The 18,134-nt window shown below is 37.2% G+C and overlaps 1 protein-coding gene across 1 annotated transcript in view; it reads left to right on the forward strand.

Moving 5' to 3' along the window:
• Nucleotides 1-16,553, forward strand: part of POF1B (POF1B actin binding protein) — a gene marked incomplete at both ends in the record, with an annotated part of 75,402 nt that extends 58,849 nt beyond the window's left edge. Inside the window, 5 exons of the mRNA XM_080652699.1 lie at nucleotides 270-422; nucleotides 772-891; nucleotides 2,203-2,331; nucleotides 3,163-3,245; nucleotides 16,424-16,553. Coding sequence (XP_080508825.1) covers nucleotides 270-422; nucleotides 772-891; nucleotides 2,203-2,331; nucleotides 3,163-3,245; nucleotides 16,424-16,553 — 615 coding nt within the window. The remainder of the gene's footprint in view (nucleotides 1-269; nucleotides 423-771; nucleotides 892-2,202; nucleotides 2,332-3,162; nucleotides 3,246-16,423) is intronic.
• Between the last annotated feature and the right edge of the window lie 1,581 nt (nucleotides 16,554-18,134).

Consider the following 18,134-nt stretch of genomic DNA (forward strand, 5'->3'; position numbering starts at 1 on the left):
CAAAGAGTAGCAAGTGTCAGATTGCTAAATTGGTACAATGAAACTTCATCTAGTCTTGATTCCTTCTCACTCAAGACAGGTAAGTCAGAATAAGGGCAATAATCTAGTATTTTACATGGCCGATTTAACTTAAAATTTAAGGACCAATATTTAAGAAAACTAGGCATGGAAAAATATTTGCTTTATTTAATAGAATTAATCAACTAAAAGAGCACTCTTTCCCCCAAAGTAGAAACCATTTGTCTTACTTACTTGTATCTTCTTTATAGCAAGGACTTCAAGACTCAACTTCAAAATGCCAAGCATTGGAAGAAAGCAATCTCTCTCTTCGACATACACTATCAGACATCGAATATAGATTAAAAGAACTGGAATACTGTAAACATAATTTAGAACAAGAGAATAAAAATCTTAGAATTCAGGTATTAAAACTTTGTTCTAAATATATGTTATTACCTTAGTTATACTATTGTGATCTTAGCATTGGCAAACATATATATTATATATATTTGTAATTATATTGTGTATATTATATACTAATATATATATATCCTATTAATTTTGAGAAAATACATGGACTGCTTTCTGGTGTTCTTGTGTGCAGTTAGTTCTTATCTCACTGCCATTTGGGTTGTATAACGCAATTCCTAAAAAATGCTCTCATTTCAATTTTTCACTTAATCATGTGATTTTTATATAATAAAACTTGTAATATAATATCTATTTCCTTCATAACAATCCAATTACAGAAAATTATGTTGTCTTGGGTAGGTTTCTGAGACTTGCACAGGCCCTATGCTACAGGCTAAAATGGATGAGATTGGCAACCATTACATGGAAATGGTAAAAAACTTAAGAATGGAGAAAGATAGAGAGATCTGTAAGCTAAGGGTAAGTTGATGCTACATTGCATAAATTCACAGGTCAGCACAACATTTCTAATAAGATAATGATGGTTTCACATTTAAAGCTAGAAGGAAAAATCAAGTGAAGGTAGAGTTTTAAGAATATGCCATAGAATCTTTTGTTTAAATACATATCACTGTGTATAGAACATTGCTAAATTTGTTCTCTAATTTAGCTTAATGTTCTCTAGGAAATCAAAAAATATATTAAGTTCAGGCTTTTTGTTTTTAATTTTTATCTATTTTTTATTTGATAGCAGGAAGACAGTACACTTTATGAGCTTGCCTACAGCATGCTTATGCAGGCAAGAGCAAATTTGAGATTATCTAGCAAAGCCACAGTTGGATTCATAAAAATCCTCACTTCATTTTGAGTAACAATACATAGCAAGACCCTTGTTAAGCACAAGCATAAAAGCAGTGTTGAATTATGTATGTGTAACTGGCATAAAAATTATGATGATATTTATGAGAATAAGTATACATGACCTTATCTTGTAATTTTAGGTCAAGTTGACTAACTTTTAATTTAGTGATTCCTAAATGTAGCTAAATATACTTAACTATTTTAATAAAAAACTGACCACAGGTCTTTCTCTCCAAATATCACTGTACAATCCTGACCAAAAATCAAAATGAAACAAAATATAATTTGTTCAAAAGTCTAGTGATTTTTCTAGCAAATTTCCTCCACTAGTTTCTTTTTCATCTCAGCATTACTAATAACACTTCAACCTAATAGCCATCTATGCAGACATAATATACTAAAGAGGAAAACAGGCAGGATTTGGAGTCAGAAGATCTGTATTAGAGTTAGTTGCAGCTATGTTTCTTATTAGCTGTATAACTGTGTCATTTAACCTCTCTGAATCTCATATCTCTGTTTTGTAAATAAATATTATAATAATACTTATTATAATAATACTTATTTCACAGGGCTGCTGTGAGAATTGAGATAAGTCATGCAGGAAGAATATTTTGTGAATTGCAGATCATGATGTAATATTCATTATTATTTTGGAGTTTTCCTTAATTGGAATCTGAAGGAATCTAAAGCTTTATTTTAATAATTGTAGCCTAAGAATGCTACTTACATAATGCCTAGCCCTAAATAGTAAAGGCACTTTTAAAAAGATGAGAAATTTCTAATTTGCATTTTAATTCATATTTTATATTCATAAAGCTTTTCATTGCATAGCTAGCTATATGATTTTATGTCACTTAACCTCTCTAGAACTCAGTTACCTATTTTATAAATGAGAATTATAATCATTCTTATTTCTTTTAAAATTATTAGACTCAATTAAATCAGTATCAAAAAGATGTTTCAAGAAGAGAAGGAAGTTGCAGTGATTTCCAATTCAAGATTCATGAACTGACAAGCTTGCTGGAAGAGAAGGATTCCCTTATAAAGCGTCAGTCAGAGGTAAGAAAGGAAGGGATAGGGTACAGAGCAACAATGCAACTCAGTCCTATAGGATAAATACTTCCCATGCACTAGAGCAGGACACATTTCTAAGACTCACTTTATTAATGAAGTAGAATGTGAGTGCAAAGGGGTAGAAAATTCATATTTTAGGAGAAATAATTCAAATGAAAGCTAGAATTGAAGCACAAATAAGTGCCATTGTGCATTTAATATTAAGACATTGATTTTATTATCTTGTTAGCAGTAAAACTCCCAATAAGACTGTGAGCTCCTTACTAGATTATTAGTTGCTTCAGCAAGGGACTGTGTTATATTTTTATCTGTATCTGTAGCATATAGCCAGGATCTGTTATAAAATCAGTACCAAAGGAAGGAACTACCAAAAATGGTGGCTAATGTTGTATTGTTGTTATTGAACAAATGCTACTTGTAGTAATGTTCAGTGATTTACTTTCTGTTAGAAAACAATACCTGCTTCCATATCAAAGTTTCAGTCCTTTCTCTTATGGCTATACTTGTCAAGCATTTTAGGGCAAAAACTTTCACATCACCTTGAGAACTATGTCCATTAAATCTCATGTTATCCCTCAAATATAGAAATCCTCTACCAGTTAGTGGATTGCTACATGGACATATAATGTACCTTATTGGGTACCATGAAGCAAGAATCTGTAGTATTCAACAAATGGGATTAAAACATTTCACCTAAAAGTTAACAAGGAAGAAAAACAAGTAATTATTCTTAGTAACCTTGTTAAATGATCAAACATACTTCTTACCTCATGTTTCTACTGTTTTCAAATGATTATACTACCTTTTATTTGTAAGGAACTCTCGAAGTTGAGACAAGAGATATATTCATCTCATAACCAATCCTCCAGTGGTGGAAGGACTACAATTACTACTAAAAAGTAATGTATTTTAATGAAATTTAATATGACTTTGGTTATTTATAATCCAAGTTATAGCATTATAATTAATATATAAATTATATATGCATATCCCTATCTCTATTATCTATCTATCTATCTATCTATCTATCTATCTATCTATCTATCTATAATTTATCTATCTAACTAATCTATCTATCTCTATATCCCTAGACAGAGTTTGGTGTCTTCTGCAGGCCAGTAATTCTACTAAAGAGTAAATATTCACAAAACGATATCACTATTATGGTCAATAAAATTCTGTAGAACATCTTTCTTGTATTTACAATATATTAAGTACAATGGGAGTGAAAAGAAAATAATTGGTTGTTTAACAAACTATATGAGTCAGGACTCTTTCAGTTGCACATGCCAGAAACCCAACTTAAACTGGGAGTTAGTTAATTCATTTAATTGGTATAGCTTGATGTTTATATAGATTCTTGTGTTGAAAATACATTTTTAGAAAGCTTTCTCTGTCTCTTAGCTGTGCTCTTTCCTGTGTAGATGTCATTCTTACACAGTGTCTTCCCTCATAGTAGCAATATGACCATAGCATACATCCCAACAATTTAGCATTACCAAATAGAAACTGATCCTTTATGAATAAACTAGGGGCCCAGTGCACGAATTCATGCACCTTGAAAGGAACTGTGGGCCGCAAGATTGCAGTGGGCACAGGGGCAGGCCTCGCCCATCCTCCATGCCCCCTCCTGCCATGGTCTCCAGTCCCCTCTCTGCCGGCAGCCCCGCTCCCACGGCCGCCGTTCCTATGTGCTGATGGCACCGGCCCTGCTCACACCTGCTGATGGCACAGAGCGATTGGAACCAATGCCTGCAGTGGATGTGAGTGCCAGCTCGTGCCCCAATTGCCCTTCAGGAGCAGGGGGAGGTGGAGAAGCCCTCAGGGGCAATTGGGGCTGGCAGCCGCCAAGCAATTGAAACCAGCACCAGGCACCAGCAGTGAGTGCAAGTGGGTGCAAGAGGTGGCTGCCAGCCCAATCGCCCCTCGGAAACAGGGGGAGGTGGAGAAGCCCTGAGGGGTGATTGGGGCCAGCAGCTGCCACTCGCACCCGCTGACGGTGCCAAGTGATCAGGGCCAGCACTGGGCACCGGCAGCGGGTACAAGTGGGACTGGCACCAGCAACAGGTGCAAGTGCCGGGCAGGACCGTGGCACACGGGAGCAAAGAATTTTCAGTAACCACTAGAGACTCACACTGATGACAGCGACCGGTGCCCTGCCTTGGTCTGGCGCCCCCACTCACCTGCTCCACCATCCTGCCGTGGCCGACGCCCACCATGTTTCATGCTCTGCCGCCTGCTGCCGAAGCCCACGATGTTCTGCAATGCCCCCTGGTGGTCAGCGCATGCCATAGTGACTGGTTGTTCAGTTGTTCCACCGTTCAGTCTATTTGCATATTAGGGTTTTATATATATAGATAGTTTCAGCAAAAGTCTATTTTGGATATTTCATATAAATGGAATATACAAAATGTGGTATTTTGTGAATGGATTCTTTCACTTTCCATAATGTTTCTAGATTCAACCATATTTTATCATGTGTCTGTACTTCATTGCTTTTTGTTACTAAATAATATCCCATCTAATGAATATACATTTTATTTATCCACTTATCATTTTATGGACATTGGGCTGTTTAAAATGGGGGCTATTACAAATTTGTGTGGACATATATGCTCATTTTTTTTTTTTTTTTTTAGTATAGACCTAGGAGTGGAAATGCTGGGTCACCTGGTAACTATGTTTACTTTCTGAAGAACTGCTAAACTGTTTTACAGAGCAGCTGTGCCATTTTACATTTCCACCAGGAGGATATGAGGACTCCAATTTCTATCTTCCCAAACTCTTATTGTCCGTCTCTTAAATTATAGCCATCCTAAGGAGTGAGAAGTGGTATTTCATTGTGATTTTGAGCTTTATTTCTCTAATAATTAATGTTGTTTAATATTTTTCATGTGCTTTCTGGTCATTTGTATATCTTCTTTGGAGAATGACTACTTAAATTCTTTCTCCATTTTTAAATTAGATAATTTGTTTCTTATTGTTGAATTGCAAGAGATATTTATATACTCTAGATAAAAAACCCTTATCAGAGAAATAATTTGCAATGATAATTTCTCATTCCATGAGTTGTCTTTTCACAATCTTGATATTATTTGCATCACAAGTTTTTATTTTAATGAGTCCAATTTATCTATTATTTTTCATTTCTTACTTGTGCTTTTGTTTTCATATGTAAGAAATCACTGCCTAATCCAAGGTCATGAAGATTTAAACCCACGTTTTCTTCTAAAAGTTTTCTAGTTTTATCTACTACATTTATTTCTATGATCTATTTTGAGTTAATTTTTTATATGGTGTAAAGTAGGGGTCCAAGTTCATTCTTGTGCATGGGGATATCTAGTTGTCCCAGCATCATTTGTAGAATATACTATTATTTCCCCTATTGAATTGCCTTGGTACCCTTGTCACAAATCAAATGATCATAAATGTAAGGGCAAATTTGTAGACTCTCAAGTAGATTATCAATTTTACTCCATTGATCTATTTGTCAGTCTGTATGCCTATACCAAACTGTCTTCATTACTATAGTTTTTTTGTTAAGTTTTGAAATTAAGAATGATAGCCTTCATACTGTTCTTTCAAGATTGCTCCAGCTATATTTGTTTCTTAGATTTTTCCATATAATTTTAAGATAAGTTTGAAATATCTGTAAAAAATTCCGTTGTGCCGAAACCGGTTTGGCTCAGTGGATAGAGCGTCGGCCTGTGGACTGAAGGGTCCCGGGTTCAATTCCAGTCAAGGGCATGTACCTTGGTTGTGGGCACATCCCCTGTGGGAGGTGTGCAGGAGGCAGCTGATCGATGTTTCTCTATCATCGATGTTTCTAGCTCTCTATCCCTCTCCCTTCCTCTCTGTAAAAAAATCAATAAAATATATTAAAAAAAATTCCGTTGAGATTCCTATAGGAATTTAATTGAATATATAGAAAATTTTGGGAATTACTGCCATGATAACAATATTAAGTCTTTTGACCCCTGAACATGAGATTCTTTTCCATTTAGGTGCTCTTTAATTTCTTTAAAAAGTATTGTGTAATTTTCATTGCACAAGTCTTGCACTAATTTTGTTAAATTTATTTCTAAGTACCAAATTCTTTTTGATGTTATGCAAATACAACTGTTTTCTTAATTTCATTTTCAGATTGTACATTGCAAGTGTATAGAATTAAAATTGATTTTTGTGTATTGACTTTGTATTCTTTAACCTTGTTGAACTCATTTATTAATTATAATTTTATTAGATTTCTTTAAAATGTCTATATACAAGATCATACCATTTGCAAATAGAAATAATTTTACTTTTTCATTTCCAATCTTGATGCATTTTGTTTCAATTTCTTACCTAATTGCCCTAATATCTCCAGTAATGAGAAAAAGAAGTGGCAAGACTGAATATTCTTGTCTTGTAGTTTGTGTCTCTCAAGGAATTTGTGCATTTTATCTAAGTTATCACACTTTGGGGGCATAAAATTGTCACAATTTCCTTTATTATGCTTTCAAGACAAAGGATGTCTCTTTTTAAAAATTCATTTAGATATGATTGACATAAAACATTATATTAGTTTCAGGTGTACAACATGATTCATTATCTGTATATACTACAAAATGTATAAATCTAAGTCTAGTTAACATCTTTCATCACACAGTTATAAATTTTTTTCTTGAAATAAGAAATTTTTTAAATATGTTTTTATTGATTTTTAGAGAGAGAGGAAAGGAGAGGGATAGAGAGATAGAAACATCGATGAAAGAGAAACATCATCAATCTGCTGCCTCCTGCATACCCCTATTGGGGATCAAGCCTGCAACCTGGGCATGTGCCCTGACCGGGAATCAAACCACTGAACTCTGGTTCCTGGGTCAACTTGCAACCACTGAGCCACAACGGCTGGGCGAGATAAAAAATTTTAAGATCTGAGAGAAACCAAGATGGCAGCATAGGTAAGCACCTAAACTGCTGCCTCACACAAAAATTTCAAAACTACAACTAAAAGACAGAACGGACACCATCCAGAACCACAGGAAAGCTGGCTGAGTGGAAATTATACAACTAGAAGGAAAGAGAAAAGCTCACGGAGAATTGGAGGTACGTCAAAGGGTCTTTGTGCGCGCAGAGAGGAAGGGCGGCTGAGAGCCTGGCTGACTTTCTCTGGCGGAAGGGGGAAGGAAGCCCCCGACTGCACTGAACCCTAGGTCCGACTGCACTGAACTCCAGTTCTGGGCGAAACCCCGTGGACCCAGGCTCATACAGGGGGAGTCTGGATTGTCAGGTAGAGAGAAAGGCACCCGGAGACTCGGACCCAGGGAAGCCCCGACGGGCAGGGTTCTGGAGGCGCGCACGCCAGTGTGCATAAAGACGGCGGAGGTTGCCAGAGGCTTTCCCTAGCAGAAGGGAGTTGGAAGCTCCTGACTGCACTGAACCCCAGTTCTGACTGTACTGAACTCCAGTTCCAGGTGAGCCCCTGGGGACCCACGCTCTTGCGGGGGGAATCTGGACTCTGGGGTGGAGACTTGGGAGCCGGGGAAGGCAGAGGTCTAGAGGTGCGTGCGCACGCGCCCACAAGGACAAGGCTAACAGAAAGCCAAGACTGTCTGCTCCGCCCTCAGACTCCCCCCCATCCAAGCTGAGCACAGAGGCTTTTGCAATTTGGCAAGTCTAATCCTATAAGGCTGTCTCCAGCACTGAACTTCTCCCAGCATAGACACAGCTGATCCTCACAGCCAACTGGCCTGGAGGTTAATTCCTTCCAGTGATATCAACAACAATCAAGACTTAACTACAACAATGCTGTACACACAGTCCACGAAGGGGTGCACCAAGAGTATCCACCTCAGGTTAACTGGGGAGGCCAACCCACTGGGCCACATAGGAAACCTAGCACACAAAGCTACCCTACCAACTCAGGGAATCAATGAAAATACGGCGACAAAGAAACAGATCACAAACGAAAGAAATGGAGGAAAACAAATGACTGGATATAGAATTCAAAACCACGGTTATAAGGCTTTTCAAGAATATCCTAGAAAAGGCTGATAAATATAACGAGACCCTCGGAGATATGAAAAAGGACCAACTAGAAATTAAACATACACTGACTGAAATAAAAAATATTATACAGAGACCCAACAACAGACTAGAGGAACACAAGAATCAAGTCAAGGATTTGAAATACAAAGAAGCAAAAAACACTCAACTGAAAAAGCAAAAAGAAAAAAAATCCAAAAAGTTGAAGATAGTGTAAGAAGCCTTTGGGACAACTTCAAGCATACCAACATCAGAATTATGGGGGTGCCAGAAGAAGAGAGAGAGCAAGATACTGAAAACCTATTTGAAGAAATAATGACTGAAAACTTCCCCCACCTGGTGAAAGAAATAGACTTACAAGTCCAGGAAGCGCACAGAACCCCAAACAAAAGGAATCCAAAGAGGACCACACCAAGACACATAATAATTAAAATGCCAAGAGCAAAAGACAAAGAGAGAATATTAAAAGCAGCAAGAGAAAAACAGTTAATTACCTACAAGGGAGCACCCATACGACTGTCAGCTGATTTCTCAACAGAAACTATGCAGGCCAGATGGGAGTGGCAAGAAATATTCAAAGTGATGAATAGCAAGAACCTACAACCAAGATTACTCTACCCAGCAAAGCTATCATTCAGAATTGAAGGGCAGATAAAGAGCTTCACAGATAAGAAAAAGCTAAAGGAGTTCATCACCACCAAACCAGTATTATATGAAATGCTGAAAGGTATTCTTAAAGAAGAGGAAGAAGAAAAAAGTAAAGATAAAAATTATGAACAACAAATACATATCCATCAACAAGTGAACCTAAAAATCAAGTGAATTAAAAACCTGAGGAACAAAATAATCTGGTGAATATAATAGAATCAGGGGCATAGAATGGGAGTGGACTGATAATTCTCAGGGGGAAAGGGGTATGGGGGGGTTTAGGAAGAGACTGGACAAAAATCATACACCTATGGATGAGGACAGTGGGGGGGGGGAGGTAAGGGCAGAAGGTGGGGTGGGAACCAGGTGGAGGGGAGCTATGGGGGGAAAAAGGAGAAACAATTGTAATAATCTGAATAAAGATTTATTTTAAAAAAATTTAAGATCTACTTTTTTTTAGCAACTTTCAAATATACAATACAGTGTTATTAACTATAGTCACCATGCTATACATCATATCCCTAGGACTTATTTAATTTATAACTGAAAGTTTATACCATCTTCACCCATTTCAGAGTCCACCCCTCAGCCCCCTCCTCAGGCAACTACCAATCTGTTCTCTGTTTCTGTGAGTTCATTTATTTGTGTGTTTTTTAAATTCCACGTATAAGTGATATCATATGGTATTTGTCTTTCTCTGACCTATTTCACCATGTATAATGTCCTCAAGGTCCATCCATGCTGTCATAAATGGCAATATTTCTTTCATGTTTATGGCTCTATAATACTTCATTGTGTGTTTGTGTGTGTGTATATACATTAATTGCTGTGTCATATGGTAGATCTATTTTTAATTTTTGAGGCACCTCCATACTGTTTTCCACATTGGCTATACCAGTTTACATTCCCACAAATAGTGCACAAGAGTTCCCTTTTCTCCACATCCTTGCCAACACTTGCTATTTCTTGTCTTTTTGATAATAGCCATTTTAATAGATGTGAGGTGATAACTTCTCTTTCTTGTTTTTTGAAAATTGTTTATTTCTGTCTTTGATAATTGGTTTGGTTGGAGCTATATCAATTTTATTGATGTTCTGAAGAACCAGGTTTTAATTGGTTTTCCTTTACTGCTTTACCATTTAAAATTTCATTGATTTATTTTCTTTCTTACGTTTATTTTCCACTTAATCTTCTCTTTTCTAGTTTCTAACTTGGAAACACAGGGCATTGATTTTAGACCATTTCTAATATAAGCTTTTAATGCTACAAGTTTCTACTTAACCAGTGCTTTAGCTGTATCCTCCAATTTTAAGTTGTAGTTTTATTTGCATTAAGTTCAAAATATTTTTAAATTTCCCTTTTGATTTGTTTTTGGGTTATTCAGAACTGTATTCGTTAGTTTCCAAATCTATGGGACTTTTCTAGATATAGTTATGTTATTGATTCCAAATTTATTTTCATTATGGACAGAGAACATATCTTGTATTCATTATAATCATTTTAAATTTTTTGAAACTTGTTTTGTGGCTCAGAATAGACTCTTGGTAAATGTTCCATGTTCCTGAAAAGAATGTATAATCTATTGATGATAAATGGAGCATTTTATAAATTTTACTTACCTCAATTTGGTTAATTCTGTTATTCATAGCTTCTATATCTTTTTTAAAATTATTGTTTGTTTAAAGTGTTATATATGTCTCCTTTTTCCCCCATTGACCTCTTCCCAGCCACTCCCACCCACCCCCCAGCACATGCCCTCACCCCGCTAGTGTCTGTGTCCATTGGTTATGCTTATATGCATGCATACAAGTCCTTTGGTTGATCTCTTACCACCCCTCCTCCCCTGCCTTCCCTCTGAGGTTTGGCAGTCTATTTGATGCTTCTCTGTCTCTGGGTCTATTTTTTTCATCAGTTTATGTTGTTCATTATATCTTAACTGACTTTCCATCTCCTTCTAATATCAATTATCTTAGAAGGCATGCCAAAATGTCCGACTCATAATGTGAACTTGTGTATTTCTCCATTAATTTCTATCAGTTTTTGTTGCATGTATTTTGACTTTCTAGTAGGTGGTACATAAACATTTAGGATTGTTATGTCCTATTGAATAAAAATTAAGGACTGTAGTATTTTGTGGATGAATGACAGACACCTGTATCATTATTAAGTGAACCTCTATGCTTCCTGGTCTGAGGGCTACTTCATCTGATATTATAACTACTCTAGCTTCCTTTTGATTACCGATTGCATGATAAATATGTTTCTATTCTTTTTAGTTTATTCTATTAATTTGCTTACATTTAAAGTTTTTTTTATAAATAACTAGAGGCCCAGTGCACAAATTCGTGCACCAGTGAGGTCCCTCGGCGTGGCCTGTGGGGAATCGGGCCAAAACCAGCGGGCCAAAACCGGCAATCCAATGATGCCTGCCACTCCCGCTCATCCTGGTCCAGTCAGTCCCAATTGGAAGAGGCTCACGCCTCCGCAGTGGCACTCACCAGCCAGCCGTGAGCCCTGTGACTGGCACCCATAGGTCAGCTGAGCGGCACTCCCACTGTGGGAGCACACTGACCACCAGGGGGCAGCTCCTGTGTTGAGCATCTGCCTCCTGGTGGTCAGTGTGCGTCATAGCAACCAGTCATTCGGTCACTTAGACTTTTATATATATAGATACACACAGTTGGATCTTGTGTTTTTATCCTAAGTAGCAATATTTGCCTTTTGGTTGGAGTGTTTAGATTTATACTTAATGTGATTATTATGTTTGAGTTTAAATTTACCATCTGGCAATTTGTTTTCTATTTATCCCATATTGCCTTTGTTCTACTTTTCCTCTATTCTTTTTTCCTTTTAGATTAATTAATCTTTTTTTCATTATTGCATTTTATCTATTTTATTAGCCTATTAGGTATACTTCTTTTTTATAATTGCAAAGGATTAAAGTATTTTTTATTTCATCACAGTCTACCTTCAAATATTATTATACCTCATCACATATAGCATACAAACTTTATGATAGTATACTTCCATTTCCCTTCATGATCTTTTTTTTTAAATCCTCCCCTGATGATATTTTTCCATTGATTTTTAGAGAGAGGGAAAGACAGAGAGAAATATCGATGTGAGAGAAACATCGATTGGTTGCCTCCTGCAGGAGCCCTGACCAGGGCCAGGGTGGGGAGGAGCCTGCAACTGAGGTACATGCCCATGACCTGAATCAAACCCAGGACCCCTCAGTCCACAGGCTGACGTTCCAGTCACTGAACCAAACCGACTAGGGTCTTTTTGGTATTTTTGACACACATATTTACCTTTACCTATATTATAAACCCCCAACACAATTTTCCTTTCAATTGCCAATTATTTCTAAAGAAATATTAATAAGAAAAATATTCAATCTTGTTTTAAATTTACCCACATTTTTTTTCTGTTACTAGTCATTCTTTTGCTTAGCTCCAAATTTCTATCTGATATCATCTTCCTTCTGCTTGAAGGACTTCCTTAAACATTTCTTGTCATGCTGGTGAAGATTTCTCTTGAGTGTTTTTTTTTAATATCTGAAAACCATCTTTATTTTGTCTTTATTATTGTTATTTTTACTATGTATAGAATAGTAAGTCAATAATTATCTTTTCTATCAGTACTTTAAAGATGTCATTCCACTGTCTTCTGACTTTCACTGTTTGATAAGAAGTTAGCTGTTTATCTTATGATTGTTTTCCTCTTTGAGTAATGTTCTTTTTTTTTCTCTGGCTGCAAGAAAATCACTGGTTTTCAACAATTTGATAATAATGTGCCTCTCTGTTTTGTTCTTCATTGGTCTTTCCCTTGATGTCCATTGAGCTTCCTGGATCTGTGTGTTTGTAGTATTCAAAAACTTTAGAAACAATTTGTTCACTATTTCTTCAATAATTTTTGTCTACTGCCAATCCTTCAGACCTTCAAGTACGCACATTGAGGGAACCTGATATCTTCCATAGCTAACTCATATTCTATATTTTTCAGTGTTTTTACTCTCATGTTTTATTTTGGATAATTTTTCTTGATATCTTCAAATTAACAGTATTTTCTTCTGCAGTGTCTAAATGGTGTTAATCCCATACAGTGTAACTTTCATGTAAAGATGCTCAATGTATATCTTTATATCTTTCATTGTTCTCCTCATATTGTTCATGCCTTCCTCTATTTTTTTAATTTAATAAATCTTTATTGTTCATATTATTACAATTGTTCCTCTTTTTTTCCCCCATAGCTCCCCTCCACCTGGTTCCCATCCCACCCTCTGCCCTTACCTCCCCTCCACTATCCTCATCCATAGGTGTACAATTTTTGTCCAGTCTTTTCCCGCACCCCCCACAACCCTTTGCCACTGAGAATTGTCAGTCCACTCCCTTTCTATGCCCCTGATTCTATTATATTCACCAGTTCATTCTGTTCATCAGATTTTTTATTCACTTGACTTTTAGATTCACTTGTTGATAGATATGTATTTGTTGTTCATAATTTTTTACCTTTTTCTTCTTCTTCCTCTTCTTAAAGAGTACCTTTCAGCATTTCATATAATAATGGTTTGGTGTTGATGAACTCCTTTAGTTTTTTCTTATCTGTGAAGCTCTTTATCTGCCCTTCAATTCTGAATGATAGCTTTGCTGGGTAGAGTAATCTTGGTTGTAGGTTCTTGCTATTCATCATTTTGAATATTTCTTGCCACTCCCGTCTGGCCTGCATAGTTCCTGTTGAGAAATCAGCTGACAATCTTATGGGTGCTCCCTTGTAGGTAATTAACTCTTTTTCTCTTGCTGCTTTTACTATTCTCTCTTTGTCTTTTGCTCTTGGCATTTTGATTATGATGTGTCTTGGTGTGGTCCTCTTTGGATTCCTCTTGTTTGGGGTTCTGTGCACTTCCTGGACTTGTAAGTCTATTTCTTTCACCAGCTGGAGGAAGTTTTCAGTCATTATTTCTTCAAATAGGTTTTCAGTATCTTGCTCTCTCTCTTCTTCTGGCACCCCCATAATTCTGATGTTGGTATGCTTGAAGTTGTCCCAAAGGCTTCTTACACTATCTTCAACTTTTTGGATTTTTTTTCTTTTTGCTTTTTCAGTTGAGTGTTTTTTGCTTCTTTGTATTTCAAATCTTTGACTTGATTCTTGCGTTCCTCTAGTCTGCTGTTAGGTCTCTGTATAATATTTTTTATTTCAGTCAGTGTATGTTTAATTTCTAGTTGGTCCTTTTTCATGTCCTTGAGGGTCTCTCTAAATTTATAAGCCTTTTCTAGGAAATTCTTGAAAAACCTTAAAACCATGGTTTTGAACTCTATATCCAGTTGTTTGCTTTCCTCCATTTCTTTCGTTTGTGACCTGTTTCTTTGTCTCTGCATTTTTGCTGCTTCCCTGAGTTGGTAGAGTAGCTTGTGTGCTAGGTGTCCTATATGGCCCAGTGGCTCAGCCTCCCCAGTTACCTGAGGTGGACACTCTTGGTGCACCCCTTTTTGGACTGTGTGTACAGCCTTGTTGTAGTTAAGTCTTGATTGTTGTTGGTATCACTGGGAGGCATTGACCTCCAGGCCAATTGGCTGTGAGGATCAGCTGTGTCTACTATGGGAGAAATTCTGTGCTGGAGACAGCCTTGTGAGACAAGACTTGAAAAATTGCAAAAGCCTCTGTTCTCAGCTTGGATGGGACAGAGTCTCAGGGCTGAGCAGACAGCCTTGTCTTCCCATCAGCCCTGCCCTATGAGGCCCCTGGGTCTCAGTGTCCCTCGGTAATCACTGCAAGCACCCCTGAGAGAAAGCTGCCCTCGAGTTTCTCCCACTGCCAGACAGTCCAGTTTCTACCCCAATGAATCTGGATTCCCAGATTCTCGCCTGAAACAGGTTCAGTGCAGTCAGAACTGGAGTTCAGTGCAGTCGGGAGCTTCCGCCTTCCTCCCACTAGAGAAAGCCAGTGGCACACTCAGCAGTCAGTCCTTTCTGCATGCACTTGTGCGCGCGCCTCCAGACCTCTGCCTTTCATGGCTCCCCTGAGTTTCCGTGCGCTCCTCTCTTTTCCCAACACTCCAGGCTGCCCCTGCATGAGTCTGGGACCTGAGGGTCTTGCCTGGAACTGGGGTTCAGTGCAGTTGGAACTGGGGTTCAGTTCAGCCGGGAGCTTCCGTCTCTCTCCTGCTAGAGAAAGCTAGCCAGGCACTCAGCCGCCCATCCACTCCGCACGCGTGTCTTCATACCTCAGCCTTTTGCAGCTCCTCTGAGTCTCCGTGTGCCCCTCTCTTTCCTTCTAGTTGTAGAATTTCCACTCAGCCAGCTTTTCTGTGGTTCTGGATGATGTCCGTTCTGTCTTTTAGCTGTAGTTTTGAAATTGTTGTGTGAGGCAGCAGTTTAGGTGTTCACCTATGCTGCCATCTTGGTTTCTCCTGCCCTTCCTCTATTTTTTTTTAGTATAAATTTTATATTCCCTTGCGATCTTGTTTCTTTTATCTACCATTTCTTGGTCTGTTTCTACAAATTTATTTTTCTGTTTATTATTAGTCATATATTCCTGCTTCATTGCATGCTTACTAATTTTTCATTGAATGCCATATATTGTGATTTTTACATATGGGATTTCTGAATATTTTTTATATCATTTTAAGTATTTTGTGGTTTTATTCTGAGATAAAGTTAAGTTACTTGGAAATAGTTTAATAGTTTCAAGTCTTGCCTTTAAACTCTATTAGAACAAACTATAGTCTAGGACTAATGTCATCCCACTACTAAGGCTAATCTCATGTAGTCTCTGCTTGTTTTTCCCCATCCTAGTTTTTTCCACTCTGATTAGTGGAACAAACTATTCCCATTACTATGTGAGCTCTAGGAATTGCCATACTACTCCTTTCCAGTGGTTCTTTCCTAAGTCTGGGTAACGTTTTCACATGCTTACAATGATCCATATTCACTAAAAGACTTGTGGCCAACCCTACACAGGTCTCCTGACCTCTCTCCATCTATGTAGCTCTCTCCTGTCTATTATTCTGCTCCACAAATTCTGGCTGCTTTGGCATGTTTTACTTGAAATTTTGTTACCTCAACTTGGTGAGACTGCTAGAATATGTTTGGCTTCCCTTTCTCTATGCTGTGATCAAGGAAATCGCCAGGCACTTTTAGGGCTTATGTCATTTGCTTCCCTTCTTTGTTATCTCATGCTGCCTGTGGTCCATTATTTCCAGAAATAGAAGTACCTCCCCTTACTCTTTTTAAAATAATAGTTGTAAATCTTTGTACATTAACAGGGGATTTTTAAAAAGAAAACATTAAAAGTCTTGCAGAGAAAAATTAATTTAATGAGCGGAATCAAATTAGGAGTGAATAAGTAGGAATCAAAGTTATTTTCATGTGCATCTTGTAAACTAACTTTTTTTTCTGTGTAGGTACAGGACACAATATCCAATCCTAGGACTCCTGTATGATGACTATGAATATATACCACCAGGTAGTGACACACAGACAATTGTGATTGAGAAAACAGAAGACAAATGGACCTGTGTAAGTTCACTTTAGTGTATCTAGTCCTATTAGTACTAAAATTCATGTATATTATTTATATATAACAGCCTTTAAAAATCTTGGTAAAATATCAGAATGAACTAAAATTTTATAGAACTTGTGTGTTTTTTCCTCTTAAGACTTTTCCACATTCCCCTTACTGATAAGGGGAATGTGGAAAGATAAGAGATAAGAAACTTTGAAATGATTCATACATGGGGCATTATAATTAATTATCTAAACTATAATAAATTAGATATGATTTTACCCCAAATAGGAACACAATTAACATGGGATTTTATTTCCTTGCACACCTTAGGAGTGATTGAAATGATTCTATTAAAATTTTCCAAAAACCTTATTGTTTCTGAAGCAGGTAGAAAATATTATAGATGATTATGAACGGGAATGGAAGATGGAGAAGCATGTTTTAATAATTCTTGCAATCATATATGTCCTGTAGATTCTAAATTTTTAAGATTTTGAAAGAGAAAAGCTATGCCTGTCTTTCTAACTAGATTATAAGATTATCTGCCTTTAAATCCCATAGTTATAGTTAAACTGAAGAAGAGTACTTTAAATGTCATGTACTCTAATATCTACCTTCTACAACATTCTCCAGGATGACAAGATGATACAGACCTTAGCCTCTTTCTATATAGTCCAATACATTAGTAAGGGGGACAATTACTAAAACCCTCTTTTTCTTTTAATTTTTATTATTTTTTTATTGATTAAGGTATTACATGTGTCCATATCTCCCCATTGCCCCCCCCACCCCACTCCCATACATGCACTCACCCCCCAGTATCTTGCGTCCATTGGTTATGCTTATATGCATGCATACAAGTCCTTCGGTTGATCTCTTACCTCCCTCCCCCCTCCCCAGCCTCCCCGCTGTAATTTGACAGTCTAAAACCCTCTTTTTCTGAAGGACTGAAAGCTACTCTCCTAAAACTTCTACTTATTAACCTATTAACCTTTAAAGTAATGAACATCAAACAAAGGATATATTTTTTCTTGCATAGTGGTTCTCTACCAGCGGAAATTTTTCCCTTTGGGGGACGTTTAACACTGTTTGGAGACATTTTCATTATTGTTAATCCTTATCAGAGGATATTTTTTCCATTGCTTTTCAGAGAGAGTGGAAGGGAGGGAGGGGAAAGGGGAGGGAGGGAGAGAATAAAAATTTAAAATAATTTTTAAATGGGTGTGTGTGAGAGCCCAGACCAGGGGCAGGAGCAAACCCTTAACCCAGGTACATGCTTTTGAACGGGAATTGAACTCTTCACTACACAGACCAATGCTCTAACCACTTAGCAACACTGTCTAGGGCTAGAGACTTTTTTTTTTCTTTTTTTTTTGCTTTCACAACTGGGGATTGAGTACTATTGGCATCTGGTGGGTAAAGACTAGGGATGTTACAATGTACAGGACAGTCCCCCACCACAAAGAATTATCTAGACTAACGTGTTAATAGTGCCGAGTTTGAGACACCCTACTAACACAACAGAATGACCTTGAGGTTATTTTCTCTCTAATTACATACTCCTATAGTACTGCCAAGGGGTTGTAACAATAATTCACTGATAGTAA

Source organism: Plecotus auritus (assembly GCF_963455305.1).
Source record: "Plecotus auritus genome assembly, chromosome: X".
In the NCBI taxonomy this organism is placed as follows: Eukaryota; Metazoa; Chordata; class Mammalia; order Chiroptera; family Vespertilionidae; genus Plecotus; species Plecotus auritus.